The sequence below is a fragment of the Triticum aestivum genome, chromosome 5A (assembly GCF_018294505.1).
Source record: "Triticum aestivum cultivar Chinese Spring chromosome 5A, IWGSC CS RefSeq v2.1, whole genome shotgun sequence".
Lineage (NCBI taxonomy): Eukaryota > Viridiplantae > Streptophyta > Magnoliopsida > Poales > Poaceae > Triticum > Triticum aestivum.
Genome location: NC_057806.1, coordinates 702,025,705 through 702,046,464, shown reverse-complemented (window position 1 = coordinate 702,046,464; position 20,760 = coordinate 702,025,705). Strand labels below are relative to the sequence as shown.

Sequence of the window (20,760 nt, the reverse complement as noted above, 5' to 3'; positions counted from 1 at the left end):
AAAACACAGGGCACAGGAGGTTTGCCGGCGCACGAAACGCCCCAGCCGCACGTACGGCTTGTTCTTTACCTCGAGCTCGAACTCGACCTGCCAACGAGCTACAGAGAGGATCCGGGGTCTTATACCCGCGAGCACTGACATGCCAGGCCTCGCCTCGCACCCACTCACTCCCCACTCCCCCACGTCCCGTGCGCTCTGGTTGCGCCTGCGCATCGTGCCCGAACGCGATCGCCACGGCCACCCCGCGCGCCCGACGCGGTCTACCCCTCCCTTTTGCTCGCTAACAAAACTGTGTGGCCCCGCGCACACACGCGTTGGCTCACGCACTCACACTCGCACACCTACGCACGCAACCCCGCCGCGATCCCGACGTATTCGACCCGATCCACGTGCGCTCGCACACGCGCTCACCGCATCGGATCGTCGCCACGGCTTATTGAACCCAACACACCCCCTAAGTCGTGGCCTAGAGGAGGCCGTTGTCCTCGACGTCGGCGTCCGCTAGCAGCGCCCGCTCCGCCGCCGGCACCTTCCGCAGCTCCGGGAAATCGCGCTTGAAGTGGTCGCGCTCACCGCACTTGTAGCAGCGACCATGCCTGTTGCCGCCATCCCGCGTCGCCATGCTGCGTGCGTCATCATCATCGTCCCGTGCTCCCCCTTGGCACCACTCCCGTGCTCTCCACTGCGCCGCCCCGTACAGAAGCTGGCCGTCTACCCGCTCACCGCCGCTCTACCCACGGCGCCGCACACGCTCATCGAACGCGCGCAGCCGCCCAAGCACCATGTCGTACGTCAGCTCCTCCAGCATGCAGAACTGCTCAATCCCGGCGACGACAGGGAAGAGAAGGCCCGGCACTGTTTCCATGAGCTTCTTCACCAGCTCGGTGTCGCTCAGCGTCTCGCCCAGGCTCGCGAGCCTCGCCGTCATCCCTGCCAGCCTCCCGGCGTAGACGTCCAGGGACTCGCCGTCCTCCATCTTCAACCGATCCAGCTCGCCGTGCAGCGTCGCCCTCCTCGCCGCGCGCACCCGTTCAGCACCGATGAAACGCAGTTTGAAGGAGTCCCATACCTCCTTTGCAGTGAGTTTCACCGCCACCTGCAGCAGGACATCTTCCGGCAGCCCCGCCAAGATCATCGCCCTCGCCGTCTTGCACTTCTTGCTGTTGACCGCCACGTCGTTCGCCGGCGCCACCGCCTCCCACAGCGTGTAGGCATCAAGGATCGCCTACGCCTTGATCGCCCACATGGTGTAGTTCTCCGACGAGAGCATCAGCATGTTCATGGACACCGATCTGCCCGCGCCGCCGCCGCCGTGTGGAACCAGCGCCATGGACTCCGGTGAGCTGCTCAACCTGAAGCTCTGATGCCAATTGTTGGCGCCAAACCCTAAACCCTAGCTCTACCTCTCCCTCTCCCTCTCTCGGAGCTCTCTCTCTCTCTCTCTCTCTGTGTGTGTGTGGCACGAACCAACGAAGAAAGGAGGAAGATGAAGGAGAAAACACAGGGCACATGTGGTTTGCCGGCGCACGAACGCCCCAGCCGCACATACGGCTTGTTCTTTACCTCGAGCTCGAACTCAACCTGCCAACGAGCTACAGGGAGGATCCGGGGTCTTATACCCGCGAGCACTGACATGCCAGGCCTCGCCTCGCACCCACTCGCTCCCCCACTCCCCCACGCCCCGCGCGCTCTGGCCGCGCCCACGCATCGCGCCCGAACGCGATCGCCGCGGCCACCCCGCGCGCCCGATGCGGTCTACCCCTCCCTTTTGCTCGCTAACAGAACCGCGCGGCCCCGCACACACACGCGCTGGCTCACACACTCACACACGCACACCTACCCATGCAACCCCGCCGCGATCCCGATGTGTTCGACCCGGTCCACACGCGCTCACCGCGTCGATCGTCGCCACGGCTTATTGAACCTAACAACACACACCTCCAAGAAATTAATCTGTTTATAACTTGGCCACCTGGCCTAGTCTTTTTAATGTATGTTCTCCCTCCGTAAAGAAATATAAGAGCATTTACATCACTACTTTAGAGATCTAAAAGCTCTTATATTTCTTTACAGAGGGAGTACTATTTACAATAGCAAAAGAAGCAGGTGAGGTCTGGTGCCATTAACTTTGTCAGCAAGGCTAACCAGATTGTTAGATTTATACACTGAACTGGTCATGTATGATAAAACTCTTTGCAAGAAGATGTTAACTAGTCTTGCTAAAATCATATGGAATATTCCTGCTCTCCATCGTCATGGCATTTGTATCAGCTCTCCTTTTGGTTGGGCACTTCGTCCATTAATGTCGTCGCTTCTTCCTGCAAGTACTCAACCACTTTGAGAGACATCTGATCAAGTAAATATCCCACTGACATGATGATAACGTATAGGGGCTGCTACAAATCTGCTAACAACTCTGCCGCCCTCTGTTACTGGATTTCATGAAAAAACTATTGGCAAATATATAATTTCATAGTTTGAAAAGGTCGATTGCACGCATGATTCTGTATCAACTACTGAAAAGAACAGGGGTAGTAGTCACTCTATATGTCTTTAGAAATCATGCGCCCATGAATCAAGCCTACGCGTGAGTAAGTGACTTCATCTATGTCGGCATCAAGCTAGAAAATGATTGATTGCCTTACATGACCTGGCTTCTCAACTGCTCTTTGACTGGTTTCGTCCGCACCGGTTCCGACTATGACCAAGTATATGATATCGAATTAAACTAGTGCCAGATGTTTCTTCTCTTAAAAATATTTTCCTTAATAGTGATGGGTGGTGAATTTTCCTGAAATTGACCCTGCATGCATTGTGGCGACTCGGGTGAGATGGAGAAACATTCATAATTACTACTCAGCCGTGCACATCACCATAGAATAGCTTTATATGGATGTATACTCTGCATTACTTTTTTGAAGGGAAAACGTGTCTTAAATGGGCGTATATGCAGTAGTTTAATTAGCAGCAAGAGACCAGTTCAATTGGTTGGTTGGTTTCACTTGACTAAGTCTACAATTGCTAACGATTTCAGGCGCTGCTCGCTGCAGCTATATAAACTCATACATCCCTGCATGTTCAAACCATCACTCACGCCACAATCACAAACAGAAACACAGGAGAGAGAAAAAGATCAGATGGCATCCTCCTCTTCCTTCCTTCTCCTCGCTGTTCTTCTTGCCTTGGTCTCATGGCAGGCCACTGCCTCCGATCCTAGCCCCCTCCAGGACTTTTGTGTCGCCGACATGAATTCACCAGGTACTATCCGGTTCCTCATCATGTTCTCACCAAATAAATATGTTGAAATGAATTTCTGGAAATTATATGCAAGTCGAAACAACTTTGTAAGACCTAAGCTTACATTATAAATCTCTTCTATGCACCAGTACGTGTCAATGGGTTTGTTTGCAAGAACCCAATGGAGGTTAACGTTGATGACTTCTTCAAGGCAGCCACCCTCGACAAGCCTAGGGTGACCAACAAGGTTGGATCCAACGTCACTTTGATCAACGTCATGCAGATTGCTGGACTCAACACCCTCGGCATCTGAATTGCGCGCATTGACTATGCTCCCTTGGGTCAGAACCCACCACATACGCACCCTCGCGCCACTGAGATCCTCACGGTGCTCGAGGGGACACTGTATGTTGGCTTTGTTACATCCAACCAGCCCGCCCCAAACAGAAACAAGTTCCTCTCGAAGGTGCTCAACAAAGGTGATGTGTTCGTCTTCCCCGTGGGGCTCATCCACTTCCAATTCAACCCCAACCCCCACAAGCCTGCCGTTGCAATTGCCGCGCTTAGCAGCCAGAACCCAGGGGCTATCACAATTGCCAATGCGGTGTTTGGGTCAGACCCACAAATATCCGATGATGTTCTTGCCAAGGCGTTTCAGGTGGAAAAGAATACAGTAGACTGGCTTCAGGCCCAGTTCTGGGAGAACAACCACAACTAAGTGAAACGGTTGGCTTATTACACGGAGGACCAGTGCGCAAATTAAGAACATGTTTGATTTTGTAGATATGCATCCTAATCTATAAAATAAATGGAGCATATGTCATCCCATTGTTGTGTCTGTAATGAGTGAATGTATTTCTACCTTCTGAATAATTGACAATATCATTTTTAGCACACTGATATGATCTCATATGCTTTTTTGGTTCTAATGTTTCGTATTTCTCAATAAAAAATAAATATTTTAGGCTCTTTTTCCCTTGTTCCGAAACAAGAGATGACTAGGTCAAAAAAAGGAAACAATACACGATTATATGGTAATCCAGTATATGTTTGATGCTAGGGTTGAACACCGAGGATTATGTTGCAATACGTGCGAAGTATGCGATGGTTGGAGCCCGATTGTGCTCAGGATTTAAATGTGAAAGTTGAATGTGCAAAAGTAGCCTCCTAGAGTCATTGTTCTGCTTTCTTGCTTTCTGGTGTATGCTATAAGAAATTTGCGGTTCCTGCTTGTAATATTTTTAGCTTCCTTTTGGTTCAAAAATCTTGTAAGTTCAATTGACGGTTGCTTTAATGAAATTTTGATGAGGTGGATCGTTTTATCAAAAAACTTATGAGCATTATTTTTGTTTTTCTGAAGTTGAGATAAAAATATGATTTTTACTAAGTTTTAGAAACTGGGCACACCGGAGACCAGATTCCAAAAATTTGCTCCAACATACATATAGAAAACACGCGTAAATGTACAAAAGAATAGATTATTACCTAACCCCCTCAAAATGAATATTATTTAAGTTATTTCTTTGTAACAAGCATGTCATAGAAGCATTTTATCACAAAACGGACTTCGGCCGCATGGCTGAACGATATATGGTGTTGAGGAAATCATCATACAGGATGATCAAAGAGAGCATGACAAACCAAGACAAACACACTAACAAGCACTAGAAGTGCCCAATTAGACGCCTCCAGCATGCCGCGAGAGGAAGCACAGGAGAGGCGGGACCACCTGAAGACTCAACCAGGACCGATGATGACATTTAACCAGATGCCACCTTGAAGAAAACGCTGGACTCTGTCACGTCGACACCACCCAACTGCTATTAGAGAGGACCGTCTACCCAAACCAAGGAGCTTTGACCCTACCAGCGAGCAGAGATGACGAAAGGAGGTCATTGCTGCATGTACAAGATAGGTGCAAGCAATACGGTGGATCTCCATACCATTCTGAACACGCCACCGCGACTGAAAGACTACACTCACCGATGACGAACCCAAAAGGGTCATGACGCACTGCGCCGCCACCATCGCGTCGGCTGTGGGAGAACAATGACGATGATCCAAAGATGGACGTGACTACCAAGACATCACCTCCACCAGCGTCGAGGTGCTGAACTTTCGCCTGAACCGTCCCGCACCCTCGTCATACGTCCAGCCTGTACCTTCACCTGTGCGGCGGGCGTGTGCGTGCGTATATATACCTTCACCTGTACTGCTGCGGATTCAGTTCGTGTTGAAGGAAAGTGCCGTATGTGCGGCGGGCGTTCGTGCGCCGGAAATCACCGTGTCACTGTCTCCCTGTTCTCCTTCTTGTGCGGCGGGCGTTCGTGTGCCTGAATCACCGCGACAGGGCAGCAAGAGAGTGCGAGAACTACGTGAGAGAGAGAGAGAGGGAGAGAGAGAGAGCTAGGGCTTGAACCCATCAATTGGCATCAGAGCTACCAAGTTCGGGGCCGTGGCGCGCGGTGGCATCCGTGGCGGACATGGAGGTCTCGGCTGCGGCGCAATGGAGAGCGTGTGGTGACGGCGACGCACGACAAGCACTGCGGTCACGAAGGCGAGGAGGTCGCTGAGGACCTGCATGGTGGCACAGAGGCCGCTGCAGCTCGGCGCGACGAGCGTGGAGGCGCAGTGGCCCCTGGCACGGAGACGCGGTGCGGCGGCACACGGGACTGTGGGTTGCTGCAGTGGCAGCGAGCGGCGGCTCGTACCGGAGGTGCGCGGTGGCATCGGGCGGACGAGACGATGACTACATTACCACAGAATTGTGCGATGTTTTACAAAATGTTGTTTTTCCAAAATCACTGCCCGTGCGAAGGCACAGGGTTGATGACTAGTGTATGGAAACTCAAACAAACACTTCCAAGTAATTAATCAGTTTATGAGTTCTGTTTACTCCAAAAAAGAAGCAGGTGTGGTCTGATTCTTAGATTTATATTTACAATGAACTGGTCATGATTGAATCGTAGCAAGGTGGAAACTAACTACTCTTACTAAGATCATATGAAAAGTTCCTGCTCAGCTCCATCTTCATAGCTTGTTCCCCCTTTTCAAAAAAATAAAAAAAGCTCCATCTTCATAGCTCTCCTTTTGGTTAGCTAGGAACGTCCACTAAGCATTAAGATCCTTGCTTTCTTCCTATAATTACTCAACAACTGCGAGAGAAATTTGACCAGGTAAATATCTGGTTGATGGGGTTATCCTCCTCTTTCTAAAAAGAAAACTGATTGACGTGATGCTAGCAGGGGCAGCTGCAAAATAGCAGGTGTATTATGTGGATTCATGCATGGATCAACGCGCCTTGATTTCTTCCGCTTGTTGCCACAGTCCGCTACCTACTGTGTCATCTTATGCTGCTGGATTTCATGACAAATAATCTATTGGCAAATCTACAATTTCATAGACTTTTTCTTTTTCTTTTGAAAAGGGACAATTTCATTGTTTGAAATGCTCGATCGCACACATCATATAGCAATTTCTGGAGGAACATATGTAGTAGTCACTCCACGTCTTTAGAAGCCCACGCATGAGTTGGTGACTTTCTGTCATCCTACAGCTAGAAAACGATTGGCTTACATGACTTGGCTTTATTAATAAATGTCTGTCTGCATCGTAGTGATGTAGAGACAGGGGTTTATCCTCCTTTAAAAAAAAACATGACTTGGCTTTTCTCAGCTGCTCTTTGACTGACCTCGTGCTCAGCAGTTCTTACAATGACCAAGTATATCATAATTCTCATTTTCCCTGGTTGTCGTCGGCTTGGTCCTTTGCGCATCTCGGAAGACTCACACTCCACATAGCTAAGCCCCTAGTTTCAAACAGGTCGAATAGTCTTAGTTTTTCTCTTTAGATCTTAAATTCTTAAGGACGTAGAACATTTAGAGACCCATTTAGAGATCTAGAACATTTAGAGATCAATTTATTTTCCATGCATAATTCCTATTTTATGCAATTGTGTATAATGCAAACGTTTCTTGAGTTTAAATTCCTAAGGATCCAGAACATTTAGTGATCAATTTATTTTCCATGCATAATTGCTATTTTACTGCAGTGCAAGGTCACACTTTTGTCTGTGCAGAGAAATAACCTACCTGCTGTCTGGCAGTACCTCGAGACGTTTGCTATACTTATTTACTTAAAATTTCTAACACTGGTAGTGAAAGCTCCTGTATGTCAATGCTTTTTGACCTGTGTGAGTGTGTGACCAGTACACTACACAATTCTGTAGATGTCAGTAGAATCTTTTTGTCTGTAACTGCTGACCATTCTGATATTACTTGCTGGCTGAAGATCATCTTGTTGATATTTTCATGATAACTGGATGCGACAAAAAATGCACATTTAGTGAGATGTCTTTCCGTTTAGATCTGTATATTTATACATCTCCTCTTTGCAGGCACTAACTTCATATGTTTCTATAGCAGCAAACGTGATCCTTCATTTAATAAGAAGATGTTAACTACTCTGGCTCTCCATCGTCCATTAATGTCGTTGCTTCTTCCTGAAAGTAATCAACCACTTGGAGAGAAATTTGACCAGGCAACTGTATATCTGGTTGACGTGATCATGACAGGGGCTGTTACATATAGTAGTGGTATTAGGTGCGTTAATGCATGGATCCACGTGCCACGATTTCTTCCTTGTTTGACACAATCAAAATTATTACTCACAGTAATTATTACTAAGAGGTGCATCAGATGGAGTACCTTTCAAAAAAAAATTCAGATGGAGTACCTTAATTTGCTTCTTTGTTTATTAAAGAGAAAAAAGTGTCGCTTTGGCATCTCAAAAGGGAACTTTGATTATAGTATATCAAAGATTTGAATATGGCTGACCATGTCCGAAAAGTTCATGCAGAATAATCTAGTGGGCAGCCAAAGACAATTTCTATCCGTTGATTGGTTCCACTTGACTATGTCCGTTGCTCACGAGTTTGCACTGCTCGCCACGCCTATATAAACACATACATCCCTGCATATTGGAAGCATCACTCACCCAACAAATACAACAGGAATACACAAGAGAAAAGAAGACCCAAAGGAGCTGAAATCAAATGGCATCCTCCCCTTCTTTCCTTCTCCTCGCTGCTCTTCTTGCCTTGGTCTCATGGCAGGCCGTTGCATCCGATCCTGGCCCGCTCCAGGACTTTTGTGTCGCCGACATGCAATCACCAGGTACTGCTTACTTCATGCTTTCCTGTCCCGCTATCACCAAATACATATGTTGAAATAAATTTCTGAAAATTATATGCATGTTAAAACGGCTTTCTAGTAATACCTAAGCTTACCCTCTACATCTCTTCTATGCACCCAGTGCGTGTCAATGGATTTGTTTGCAAGAACCCGATGGAGGTCAATGCTGATGATTTCTTCAAGGCAGCCGCCCTCGACAAGCCTAGGGTGACCAACAAGGTTGGCTCCAACGTCACCTTGATCAATGTCATGCAGATTGCCGGACTCAACACCCTCGACATCTCAATCGCGCGCATCGACTATGCTCCCTTGGGCCAGAACCCACCACATACGCACCCCCGCGCCACTGAGATCCTCACAGTGCTCGAGGGGACACTATACGTTGGCTTTGTCACATCCAACCTGCCCGCCCCAGCCAGAAACAAGTTCTTCTCGAAGGTGCTCAACAAAGGTGATGTGTTTGTCTTCCCCGTGGGGCTCATCCACTTCCAATTCAACCCCAACCCCCATCAGCCCGCCGTTGCAATTGCCGCGCTCAGCAGCCAGAACCCAGGGGCTATCACAATTGCCAATGCAGTGTTTGGGTCAGACCCACCAATATCCGATGATGTTCTTGCCAAGGCGTTTCAGGTGGAAAAGAATACAATAGACTGGCTCCAGGCTCAGTTCTGGGAGAACAACCACAACTAAGTGAAAGGTTGGCTGATTACACAGAAGACCAGTGCGCAAATTAAGGACATGTTTGAGTTTCTAGATATGTATCCTAATCTATAAAATAAATGGAGCATATGCCATTCCATTCCGTGTCTGTAATGAGTGAATGTACTTCTACCTTCAGAATAATTGACAATATCGTTGTTTATCACACGGATATGATCTCATATTATTTTTTTTGGTTCTAATGTGTCGTATTTCTCATAAATATTTTGGGTTCTTTTCCCCTTGTTCCGAAATAATAGATGGTTACGTAAAAAAGAAAGAATACATGATTATCTGGTAGTCCAGTATATGTTTGATCCTAGGGTTGAACACCTAGGATTATCTTATAATACATGAGAAGTATGCGATGGTTGGAGCCCGATTGTTCTCAGGATTTAAATGTGAAAGTTGAATGTGCAAAGGTTGCAGCCTGGAATCGTTGTTCTGCTGTCTCGCTTTCTGGTGCATGCAATAAGAAATTTACGGTTCCCGCATGTAATATTTTAGCTTCCTTTTGGTTCAAACTCTTGTAAGTTCGATTGACAGTTGCTTTAATTGAAATTTCATGAGGTGTCCCGTTTTATCAAAATACTTATGTGTATTATTTTTCTTTTTCTTAAGTTGAGAACTAAAAATATGATCTTTACTAAGTGTTAGAAACTGGGCACACCGGACACCAGGTTCCAAAAATTAGGTCCAGCATACATACAAAAAACATGCATAAATACACAAAAGAAACGATTATTACCTAAACCGCCCAAAAATGAATATTATATGAGTTGTTTCTTTGTAACAAGCCTGTCATAGAAGAATTTTATCACAAAACGGACTTCGGCCGCTTGGCTGAACAATACATGGTGTTGAGCAAATCATCATACAAGATGATTAAAGAAAGCGTGGCAAACCAAGCCAAACACGCTGAGAGGAAGCACAAGAGAGGGTGGACCACCTGAAGACTCAAGCAGGACCGACGACGACATTCAACCACACACCACCTGGAAGAAACATTGGACTTTCTCGCGCCGAGACCACCTAACTTCTCTTAGCAAGACGATGTTAACTACTCTTACTAAGATCACGTGAATTGTTTCTGCTCTCTACCATCATTGTTTATGCGTGCGTGTCTTCGTCCTCATTGACACAATCCTTTAACTACTGCGTCAACCTGCAACCTTAATTTTTTTATATCACTAGGTGACTCATATTGCCTAGTTTCTCTGTTTATTTTTCCTGGAGGATGGTAAGATATTCCATTATATCTCCAACCGTGCTTTCTAATCATATGTATGTTAAGCTGCTAACACACATCTATAAACGTATAAGTACGTGTATGTCCTTTTTATCCCATGCCATATCTTGTGCACAGTTTTGTTCATGACAAATCCGGTGACAAATATATAGTTCGATTATGTTAGTGGCCACAGCTTGAAAAGCTTGGTTGCACGCATTCTGAAGCAACTTAAAAGAAGGGAGAGTGGATAAATCTAAGCAGATGACATTGTCTAGGTAGAAAACGATTGCTTTGCATCACTTGTCTTTTCTCAACTCCTCCTTGACCTCGTGCGCACCAGTTCTCACCATGACCAAGTATGTGATATCTAATAAACTATGGTGATGGGTCGTGACTTTTCGTGGAACCAACCCTCCATGCATTGTGCCGACTTGGGTGAGATGGATAAATAATCGTAATTACTACTCAGACATACACCAGATGATGCAATAGCGCTTAGGCATATTAAAAGAAAACTTGAGAAGTTTGTGCAAAACTTTAATCAAAAGCCAATAGATGATTATATGTTAATGTGCTCAGAGGTTGCAATGTTCAAGTTGAATGTGCAAAAGTTGCTTCCAGGAGTCGTTCTTGTGGTCTGTCTTTCTCGTGCATCTAAGAAGTAGTCTACGCTTCCTTTGCTATGAAACTTGTTGTTGTGGTTGTCATTAGTTCTATTTTTCCTCATTGTTCTGTTTTAGCTTCCTTTGGGTTCAAAGTCTTGTAAGTTTGATTGATCATTCTCCAGAAAAACTATTGTAGATATCTGAGTCCCAAAAAAACAATTAATATTTGAGTTGTTTCTTTGTAATAAGCTTGTGATAGAAGCAATTAAATCATCTAGAAACTTTTTTTTCTATACTAAATCTGCCAACAGACACCTCGAATAAATTAATCTGTTTATGAGTGGCTGCTTGGCCTAGTCTAGTCATTCGATGCACTATTTACTCTAGCAAAAGAAGCAGGTGAGGTCTGGTGCCATGAAGCTAGTCAGGAAGGCTAGGTTTATACACTGAACTGGTCATGCATGATAAAACTCTTCGCTAGAAGATGTTAACTAGTCTTGCTTAGATCGTATGGAAACTTCCTGCTCTCCATCGTCATGGCATTTGTATCATCTCTCCTTTTGGTTTGGTACTTCGTCCATTAATGTCGTTGCTTCTTCCTGTAAGTACTCAACCACTTCGAGAGACATCTGACCAAGTAAATATCGGATTGACATGATGATAACAAACAGGGGCTGCTACGAATCCGTTTACTACTCTGTCATCTTATGTTGCTGGAATTTCATGACAAATCTATTGGCAAATATATAATTTCGTAGTTCCAAAAGCTAGATAGCACACATAATACTATATCAACTTGTGGAGCGAACAGGAGTAGTAGTCACTCTATATGTCTTTAGTAGTCATGCACCCATGTATCAGGCTCACGTAAGAGTAGGTAACTTTGTCTATGTCGGCATCAAGCTAGAAAATAATTGTTTGCCTTGTATAACTTGGCTTTTCTCAACTGCTCTCTTTGACTGATTTCGCGGGAACCAGTTCAGACTATGACCAGGTATATGATAGTATGATAGAAACACAGGATATTTAGATATATAATTAAACTTGTGGAATTCATTTGTTTCTCTTGCTGGATATTTCTTGTTTATAAATATTTTCCTTCATTAATAATGGCGACGGGTGGTGAATTTCCCTGGAATTAGCCCTGCATGCATTGTTGAGACTCGGGTTAAATGGAGAAACAATCATCGTTACTACTCAGTCGTACATCACATAGAGTTCCTTTATCTATCTGTATACGCTGCATTGCTTCATTTGAAGGGAAAACATTTATGCAAAATAGTTTAATCAGCAGCCCGAGACCATTTCAATCTGTTGGTCGGTTCCACCTGACTATGTCTATTGCTCCCGAGTTCGCACACGCCTCACTGCGCCTATATAAACACATACAACCCCTGCATGCTCAAAGCATCACTCAGGCAACAAACACAAAGCGGAACACAAGAGAAAAGAAGAGCCCAAGAAACTAAACTCAAATGGCATCATCCTCTTCCATCCTTCTCTTTGCTGCTCTTCTTGCACTGGTCTCATGGCAGGCCACTGCCTCTGATCCTAGCCCACTCCAGGACTTTTGCGTCGCCGACCTGCATTCACCAGGTACTACGCACTTCATGGTTTCCTGTCATGTTATCACTAGATACGTATGTTGCAATCAGATTCTGAAAATTATATCCAAGAAAACGACTTTGTAAGATCTAACCTTAAATGTTACATCTCCTCCCTGCACCCAGTGCGTGTCAATGGGTTTGTTTGCAAGAACCCGATGGAAGTTAACGCAGACGACTTCTTCAAGGCAGCCAACCTCGACAAGCCTAGGGTGACCAACAAGGTTGGATCCAACGTCACTTTGATCAACGTCATGCAGATTGCTGGACTCAACACCCTCGGCATCTCAATTGCGCGCATCGACTATGCTCCCTTGGGTCAGAACCCACCACATACGCACCCTCGCGCCACTGAGATCCTCACGGTGCTCGAGGGGACACTATATGTTGGCTTTGTCACATCCAACCAGCCCGCCCCCAACAGAAACAAGTTCCTTTCCAAGATGCTCAACAAAGGTGATGTGTTTGTCTTCCCCGTGGGGCTCATCCACTTCCAATTCAACCCCAACCCCCACCAGCCCGCTATTGCAATTGCCGCGCTCAGCAGCCAGAACCCAGGGGCTATCACAATTGCCAATGCAGTGTTTGGGTCGGACCCACCAATATCATATGATGTTCTTGCCAAGGCATTTCAGGTGGAAAAGAATACAATAGACTATCTCCAGGCTCAATTTTGGGAGAACAACCACAACTAAGTCAGACATTTGTTGATTACACAGAGGATTAGTGCATAAATCAAGGATTTGATTGAATATCTCGAGCATCCTTATATCTATAAAATAAATGGAGAATATGTCATGCCGCTGTGTGTCTGTAAGCCATGAATGTATTTCAATGTTATGAATAATCAACAATATCTTTTTTCATCACTCTGATATGATGCCGTATGCTATTTTGGTTATTATGTGTCATATTTCCCATAACGAACGAAAATTCAGGGTTCTTTTTCCCCTTCTCCGATACAATAGACGATTATCTAGTAATTTAATGTAAGTTTGCTGGTTTGGTTGAACACGTTGGGAAATTCCTCATATATAGTGCTTGTGTGCAATACATCTGCGGCACTATAATGTCTGCCATCGGTTATGACGAAAAAGGGGTTCCCCGCTTTATATTATATAAAGCAACCATCACCGCATTACAACCGTGTAGACCGATATAAACACACGCCACCACCGCACACAACACACACGCAAGACAAGATACAAAGGTGTCAGGCACTAACACACCACCCCACCGACTACCAAACTAACTACACATATGCGAAAAAGACCGTTTGGAGCCGATGGAGACCTCCACCATGAACCACAATGAAGAGGTGTGACCGACAACGATGAAGCCAGGACTCCAAAATGGTGTCTCCCAGAAGGGTACGACCACTGATAGCCGCCACCGCCCGATCATGTAGATCAACTTTTCATCCGGAGCATGACTAAAGGAGCCAGAACGCCGCGACGAAGCCTACAGGAAGGATACGACGTCAATAGATGCTGCCACCATCGGCCAGTACACGGATTGGGCAAGTGATGCACCCCAGCGTTCACACCTCCGCCGCACCCTAGCTCCGCTAAACACCCGCAACCAAGCCACCCGCGTGGCCATGGCTGCCCGCTCGCACCTGAGACGCACACTCCGCCTACGAATGTCGCGCCTCCTACCGCCAGGGCTGCCGCCCTACATTCAAACCCCTCCAAGACCAGCCAAAGTTTTCGGCTTTGGTCCAAAAGGCAGCCCCCAACCTACGGGGCCGAAGCATATGTCCTGCCTAGAACACCGCTGGAGCTATGGCAGCGCGCACAGGCATGGAAAGGGGGACGAAGGGGAGAGGACATATGCATCCACGACCAGCACAACCTTGCACCGCCATCCCTCTCACAAACCTCCCCACCGAGCACCCCATGTGCTGCCCCACCTCGGCGGACGGCATAGCTCAACGCGCGAGACCACCAACGACACCCGACCACCGGCGAGGACAACCCCGTGAAACGCCGGCATCGACCAAAACTGCTCACCGGGGATCCCACCTTCGAGCTCGCTGTTGTCCACCGTCGGAGCAACCGAAGCTAACCAGCCACCCTTTGTTCTACTGCTGCTACGCCTCCACCACCACCAGCAGAGGCCATGACGGGGGCAGCTGCCCGTAACCCGTGTCGTCCGGATCTAGATCTAGAAGCCTAGATCACCATCGTCGCAAGCGCCCAGGCACGCCCATCCACCAAGCTGCCAGGCAACTGGGCAGCAGGGTGCTGGAGCACAGCGTCCATCCACTATATTACCGTGGCACACGGCCCCCGCCATGTTCTGGCTCATGTCACCGGCCCTCACCAGCCCCGCATGGGCAAGAAGAGCCAAAGGCCCCACCGCCGGTGGAGATGGTTGGGCTTTTCCTGACCGCACCGTCAAGCGGCGGTGAGGGCCAGTGGGATTGAGGGTCCCCCCGGTCACCTCGTGGGAGGAGGGAGGAGGATTTCTCTTCCTAGTCATGTCTGCCATTGGTTATGACGCGTGGACAACCTAATTGACTAGAAGATGGACAAGGGGCCCACAAGCACGGGGGTGCAGCCTAACCCCTGGTCCACCACCCAGGCTTGTGGGGCCCCTGCAGCTCCGTATGACATAATTCTTGTCTTATAAATTCCCAATATTCCCGACACCCTCAGAGAGACAAACAAGAGAATTTTATCGCCGCCGCAAGTCTCTGTTCCGAACCGATCCCATCTAGAGCCCTGTTTTGGAGCTCTATCGGGGGGGGGGGAACCGTTGGGGTGGCCATCTGCATAAACCTTGCTGCCTCCATGTTGATGTCTGAGTAGTTACTTCAGGATCTACGGTTCCATAGTAGCAGCTGGATGACTTCTTCTCTCTCTCTATCTCTCTTGGATCTTCAATACAATGATCTCCTCTAAGATCAATCCGATGTAATTCTTATGGTGTCTTTGTTGTGATCCGATGATTTGTGGATTTATGACCAGATTGTTCATTGAATAGAATTGGAGTTTCTTTGTTGTATGATTAAGTAACTATGTGTACTTTTTGAGTTATTTGTCTTCCCTGGCCGAGAAATATGGGTAATTCTTCGGAGGGAGTGGTGCATAGTAGTAGGTTAAACCTCACGGTGATCTTGCCCAGTGACAAAAAGGGGGCAAAGGCACATGATGTGTTGTTGCTACTAAGGATAAAACAACGGGGATTGATCTTATTGCTACGTTTCTTTCTGTTGAGCTACATCATGTCATCTTGCTTATTGCGTTACTCTATTTCTTGCCAACTTAACACTGTGACATGCATGCTGGATAGCGGTCTTGGGGTGGGGTAATAGTAGTAGATGCAGATGGATTATGGTCTAATTTTCATGCACATGATGCCTATACAAGATTATGCCATGAATGATATTTATTTGTCAATTGCCCAACAATAATTTGTTTACTATGCCATTACCTGCTTTCCAGAGAGAAGTCACTAGTGAACCTATGGCACCCGGGTCCATTCTCTATTATTATTTGTGTTGCTCTATTGCTCTCTTTACTATTTTGCCATTTGACATATCATTGTCTATCACTATTTGCTTTTAACTTTGTAACTAGCAAGACGAGGGGATTAACAACCCCCTTGCCAAGTTGGGGGCAAGCATTTATTTTGTTTGTGTGCAGGTGATGCTTATCTTGCTAGCTTGTGGACTCCTACTGGTTCGATAAACCTTGGTTCTTAACTGAGGAAAATACTTTTTACTGTTGTGCTACATCACCCTTCCTATTACGGGATTAGCAGGGAACTGGTGTTGCATGAACTCATCTGTAAAGCATCGAGGGTGTGTAGCTCCTCAGACACTTGCAGTCGTGTGGCGTACGTCCGACATCGTTGTTGTGCAGTCGCAAGTGTAGTTGCACACATCGCCATTCTTTGCTAGCTATGCAAAATATCCTGTCTGTCTAGCAGGTGGGCATTGCCGAGACTTGTAGATTGGTCGATGTGGGGTTTCGGAGCTTAAGGGCCACTTCCCCTTGGGTTTGTATCTCATGGTGGTCAGTGGTGGATTGACTCCACCTCGGGCTCCATGCGCCTCGAAGGCATATTTTTCAGTGCCTATCTGTCGATCTCTGCACTAGGGAGGACGGTCGAGGCTTTCAACCCAGTTACGTTTTGAAAGCGCGCTGTCCTCGGTCTCCGCATCCATCTAGTCTAGCAAGTTGCCATGGGGTAAGATCTGTTAGCACCAGTCTGTTCGAGCTTGTTCTCGGGCCTGCTCGGCCCTAAGGAGCTCGTTCCATATGTCGTTTATCTCATCTTCTTCGGTCTTGAGATGTTGGGACTTCTTTTTGATGCTTTTGGTCGTACTAGCCAATCGCTTGCACATAGTTTTGAGCTGGGGTACCTCAAGGGGTAGCTCGAAAGCGTCATACTCATCGGGGCCAAGGCTTCCTTCCTCCTCATCCTCCAAATCATATTCTCCATCGTTAGGGTCATCATCGTCCCCATTGATCATGTTGTCGCCGTTGTTATTGCCGGCGCCATTGTCTAGTGTGTGGAATAACTATTTTCCCGTGTCTTTGTGGAAATTGGTTATCTGTGGGGGAGACAACAATTCATTGGACAATATGGAAACTAGGAACTCGGCTTGCTTTAATAAAAAAAATCCTAGATGATCATGTTGTCGTATTCTAGAGCCTAATAGTTGGAGCATTTTGCAGAAACACGAGATGGGGGAAGGGTTGAAGAAAGGGTGTTAAAGATCAATCTGGTGATTCAGGAGGAGTATGCTTGAGGCCATGGTTGGAACCCGGTTGTGCTCAGGATTGTAGTGTGAAAACTTGAATGTGCAAAAGTTTCTTAGTAGAGTTGTTCTTGTGGTCACTCCCTTTCTGGTGCATGTGAGATTTAGTTTATTGCTCCTCCGCTGTGAACCTGCTCTTTTGGTTGCTGATAGCTCTATTTTCCTGCATGTCTTGTTTCAGCTTCTTTTTGGTTCCAATCTCTTGTAAATTTGATTAGCCGTTTGTTTAATGGAAATTGATGAGGAGGCAAATTCTCTAAAAAGAACTTATGATCGTTATTTTTTCTTCTTAAATTTAGAACTAGAAATATGATTTTTGCTACATTTCAGAAACTAGGCACACCAAACCAGGTTCCAGAAACCAGGTCCGACATATATAGACAGTATGCATAAATATACGAGAACAGATTATTATCTGAGTTGGCTCTTTGTAACAAGCTTGTGATAGAAGCATTTTATTTGTCTGATGGAAATATCTTGATCTTTTCCTTCACAAACCTACCAACGCGCACCTCTGACAAATTAATCAGTTTATGTGTGGCCACCCAGCCTAGTAACTGGATGCACTGTTTACACTAACAAAAGGGGGCAGGTGAGGTTTGGTGTCATGAACCTAGGTAGGAAGCCAACCGAGATTGTTAGATTTATGCACTGAACTGGTCATGATAAAAATTTTAGCACGAGGATGCTAACTACTCTTAGTAAGGTCGTCATCTCTCTCCTTTTGGTTAGGCAGATCCATTAATGTCGTCACCTCTTCCTGCAAATACTCAACTACTGCAAGAGAAATTTGCCCAAGCAAATACATATCTGACTACTGTGATGATAACAGGGCTGCTACATATGTCAATTGTATTAGGTGGATTCGTGCATGGATCGACGCACGTCGATGTCTTCCTTGTCGGCACAATCCGCTAGCTACCGTGTTGTCTTATGTTGCTGGATTTCATGACAAATCTGTTGGAAAATATATATTTTGTTTATATTAGTGGTCATAGTTTGAAAAGATAGATTGCATATATTTTATAATAACTTCTGGATAGAACAGGTTGATAAAAGTCCTTGCAAGATGTTAACTAGTCTTGCTAAGATCATATGAAAATTTCCTGCTCTCCATCATCATGGCCTCTGTGGCAGCTCTCCTTTTGGTTGGGCACTTCCTCCACTAATGCCGCTGCTTCCTCCTGAAAATACTCAACCACTTCGAGAGACATCTAACCAAGTAAATACCAGATTTGACGTGATGATAACGTACAGGGGCTGCTACATATAGCAGATGTATTAGGTGGATTCATGTGTGGATCGAGGCGCCTCGCTTTCTTCCTTCTTCACACACAATATGCCGTGTCGTCTTATGTTGCTGGGTTTCATGACAAATCTACAGGCAAATATATAATTTTATAGTTTGAAAACCTCGATTGCACACATTATTCTATATCAACTTCTGGAAAGAACAGGAGTAGTAGTCAGTTTATATCTCTTAAGAAGTCATGCAGGCACCCATGAATCAAGCCCACGCATGAGTACGTGACAATATTTGATGGCCTTACATGACTTGGCTTTTCTCAACTGCTCTTTAACTAACTTTGTGCATACACACCAGACCACCAGTTCAGATTCTGACCAAGTATGTGATACTGTATCTAATTAAAGTAGTGGAATTTCATTTGTTTATCTTGTCGCTGTTTCTTATCTTCAAAATAATTTCCTAAATGGCGACGGGTGGTGACTTTTCCTGGAACCAGCCCTGCATGCATTGTGGCGACTCAGGAGAGAGTTTCACATTGCTTCTTTGAAGGGAAAACGTGTCTTAAAGGGAACCTGTAAAGTTATGCAAAATAGTTTAATCAGCAGCCGGAGACCATTTCAATCTGTTGATCGGTTGCACTTGACTTTGTCTATTACTCACGAGTTCTGCGCCTATATAAACACATGCATCCCCTGCATGTTCAAACCATCGTCACTCACGCCACAAACAGAAATAGGAAGACGAGAGAACAGAAGAGCCAAAGACACTAAAACGAAATGGCATCCTCCTCTTCCTTTCTCCTCCTTGCTGCACTTCTTGCGTTAGTCTCATGGCAGGCCACTGCTTCTGATCCTAGCCCACTCCAGGACTTTTGTGTCGCCGACATGAATTCACCAGGTACTATCCGTTTTGTCATCATGTTTTCACCAAATACATATGTTGAAATCTATTTCTGGTAATTATATGCGAGTCGAAACAATGTAAAATCTGAGATTACATGTACATCTCTTTTGCCCCCAGTCCGTGTCAATGGGTTTGTTTGCAAGAACCCGATGGAGGTCAATGCAGATGACTTCTTCAAGGCGGCCAACCTCGACAAGCCTAGGGTGCCCAACAAGGTTGGATCCAACGTCACTTTGATCAACGTCATGCAGATTGCTGGACTGAACACCCTCGGCATATCAATTGCGCGCATCGACTATGCTCCCTTGGGCCAAAACCCACCACATACGCACCCTCGCGCCACTGAGATCCTCACGGTGCTCGAGGGAACACTGTACGTTGGCTTTGTGACATCCAACCAGCCCGCCCCCAACAAAAACAAGTTCTTCTCCAAGGTGCTCAACAAAGGTGATGTGTTTGTCTTCCCCGTGGGGCTCATCCACTTCCAATTCAACCCCAACCCCCACCTGCCTGCTGTTGCAATTGCCGCGCTAAGCAGCCAGAACCCAGGGGCTATCACAATTGCCAATGCAGTGTTTGGGTCAGACCCACCAATATCAGATGATGTTCTTGCCAAGGCATTTCAGGTGGAAAAGAACACAATAGACTATCTCCAGGCTCAGTTCTGGGAGAACAACCACTACTAAGACAGACATTTGTTAATTACCCCGAAGACCAGTGCACAAGTGAAGGACATGGTTGAGTTCCTAGATATGCATCCTAATCTATAAAATAAATGGAGCATATGTCATTCCATTGTGTGTCTGTAATCAGTGAATGTTTTTCTACCTTCTGAATAATTGACAATATTATATTTGTCACACTAATATGATCTCATTTGCTTCTTTTGGAATCTGACGTGTCTTATTTATCATAACAAATTAAAATTCTAGGTTCATTTCCCCTTGTTATGAAATAATAGATTATTATATGACAATTAATTATATGTTTAATGCTGGGGTGAACACCTAGGATTTTCTTGCAATACATGTGAAGTATGCCATGGTTGGAACCCTGTTGTGCTCAGGATTGAATGTGAATGTTGAATTTGCAAAGGTTGCTTCCTGGAGTCGTTGTTGAGGTATCCTGCTTCCTGGTGCATGTAATTAGTAAGTTACGGTCCCTTTCCTATCGAGCTTGCTTTAGTTGTTTTAGCTTCCTTTTGGTTCAAAACTCTTGTAAGTTCGATTGGCTGCTTCTTTAATGGAAACTGATGAGGTGGCTTGTTGT

General features: G+C 45.9%; 3 protein-coding genes and 1 pseudogene across 3 annotated transcripts; all 4 read left to right on the top strand.

The window, feature by feature from the left end:
* The first annotated feature begins 3,104 nt into the window (after positions 1-3,104).
* On the top strand, positions 3,105-4,093 carry LOC123108514 (germin-like protein 8-11; annotated as a pseudogene).
* A 4,143-nt stretch (positions 4,094-8,236) lies between these two features.
* Positions 8,237-9,246, top strand: LOC123108513 (germin-like protein 8-5). Its single transcript, XM_044530290.1, has 2 exons — positions 8,237-8,411; positions 8,551-9,246. Exons 1-2 carry the CDS (start codon positions 8,291-8,293, stop codon positions 9,117-9,119), a joined length of 690 nt encoding a protein of 229 aa, XP_044386225.1. The 5' UTR covers positions 8,237-8,290; the 3' UTR covers positions 9,120-9,246.
* Positions 9,247-12,417: 3,171 nt separating this feature from the next.
* On the top strand, positions 12,418-13,277 carry LOC123108512 (germin-like protein 8-5). Its single transcript, XM_044530289.1, has 2 exons — positions 12,418-12,560; positions 12,695-13,277. The coding sequence occupies exons 1-2, from the start codon at positions 12,440-12,442 to the stop codon at positions 13,261-13,263; spliced, it is 690 nt and encodes a 229-aa protein (XP_044386224.1). The 5' UTR covers positions 12,418-12,439; the 3' UTR covers positions 13,264-13,277.
* A 6,027-nt stretch (positions 13,278-19,304) lies between these two features.
* On the top strand, positions 19,305-20,351 carry LOC123108511 (germin-like protein 8-11). Its single transcript, XM_044530288.1, has 2 exons — positions 19,305-19,485; positions 19,609-20,351. Exons 1-2 carry the CDS (start codon positions 19,365-19,367, stop codon positions 20,175-20,177), a joined length of 690 nt encoding a protein of 229 aa, XP_044386223.1. The 5' UTR covers positions 19,305-19,364; the 3' UTR covers positions 20,178-20,351.
* Positions 20,352-20,760: the final 409 nt, after the last annotated feature.

Excerpts from the sequence above, each read along its gene's own strand:
- LOC123108513 (XM_044530290.1), top strand. The coding sequence starts at position 8,291 with ATGGCATCCTCCCCTTCTTTCCTTCTCCTCGCTGCTCTTCTTGCCTTG. Across the intron at positions 8,412-8,550 it reads CGCCGACATGCAATCACCAG|TGCGTGTCAATGGATTTGTT; the intron begins GTACTGCTTACT and ends CTATGCACCCAG.
- LOC123108512 (XM_044530289.1), top strand. The coding sequence starts at position 12,440 with ATGGCATCATCCTCTTCCATCCTTCTCTTTGCTGCTCTTCTTGCACTG. Across the intron at positions 12,561-12,694 it reads CGCCGACCTGCATTCACCAG|TGCGTGTCAATGGGTTTGTT; the intron begins GTACTACGCACT and ends CCCTGCACCCAG.
- LOC123108511 (XM_044530288.1), top strand. The coding sequence starts at position 19,365 with ATGGCATCCTCCTCTTCCTTTCTCCTCCTTGCTGCACTTCTTGCGTTA. Across the intron at positions 19,486-19,608 it reads CGCCGACATGAATTCACCAG|TCCGTGTCAATGGGTTTGTT; the intron begins GTACTATCCGTT and ends TTTTGCCCCCAG.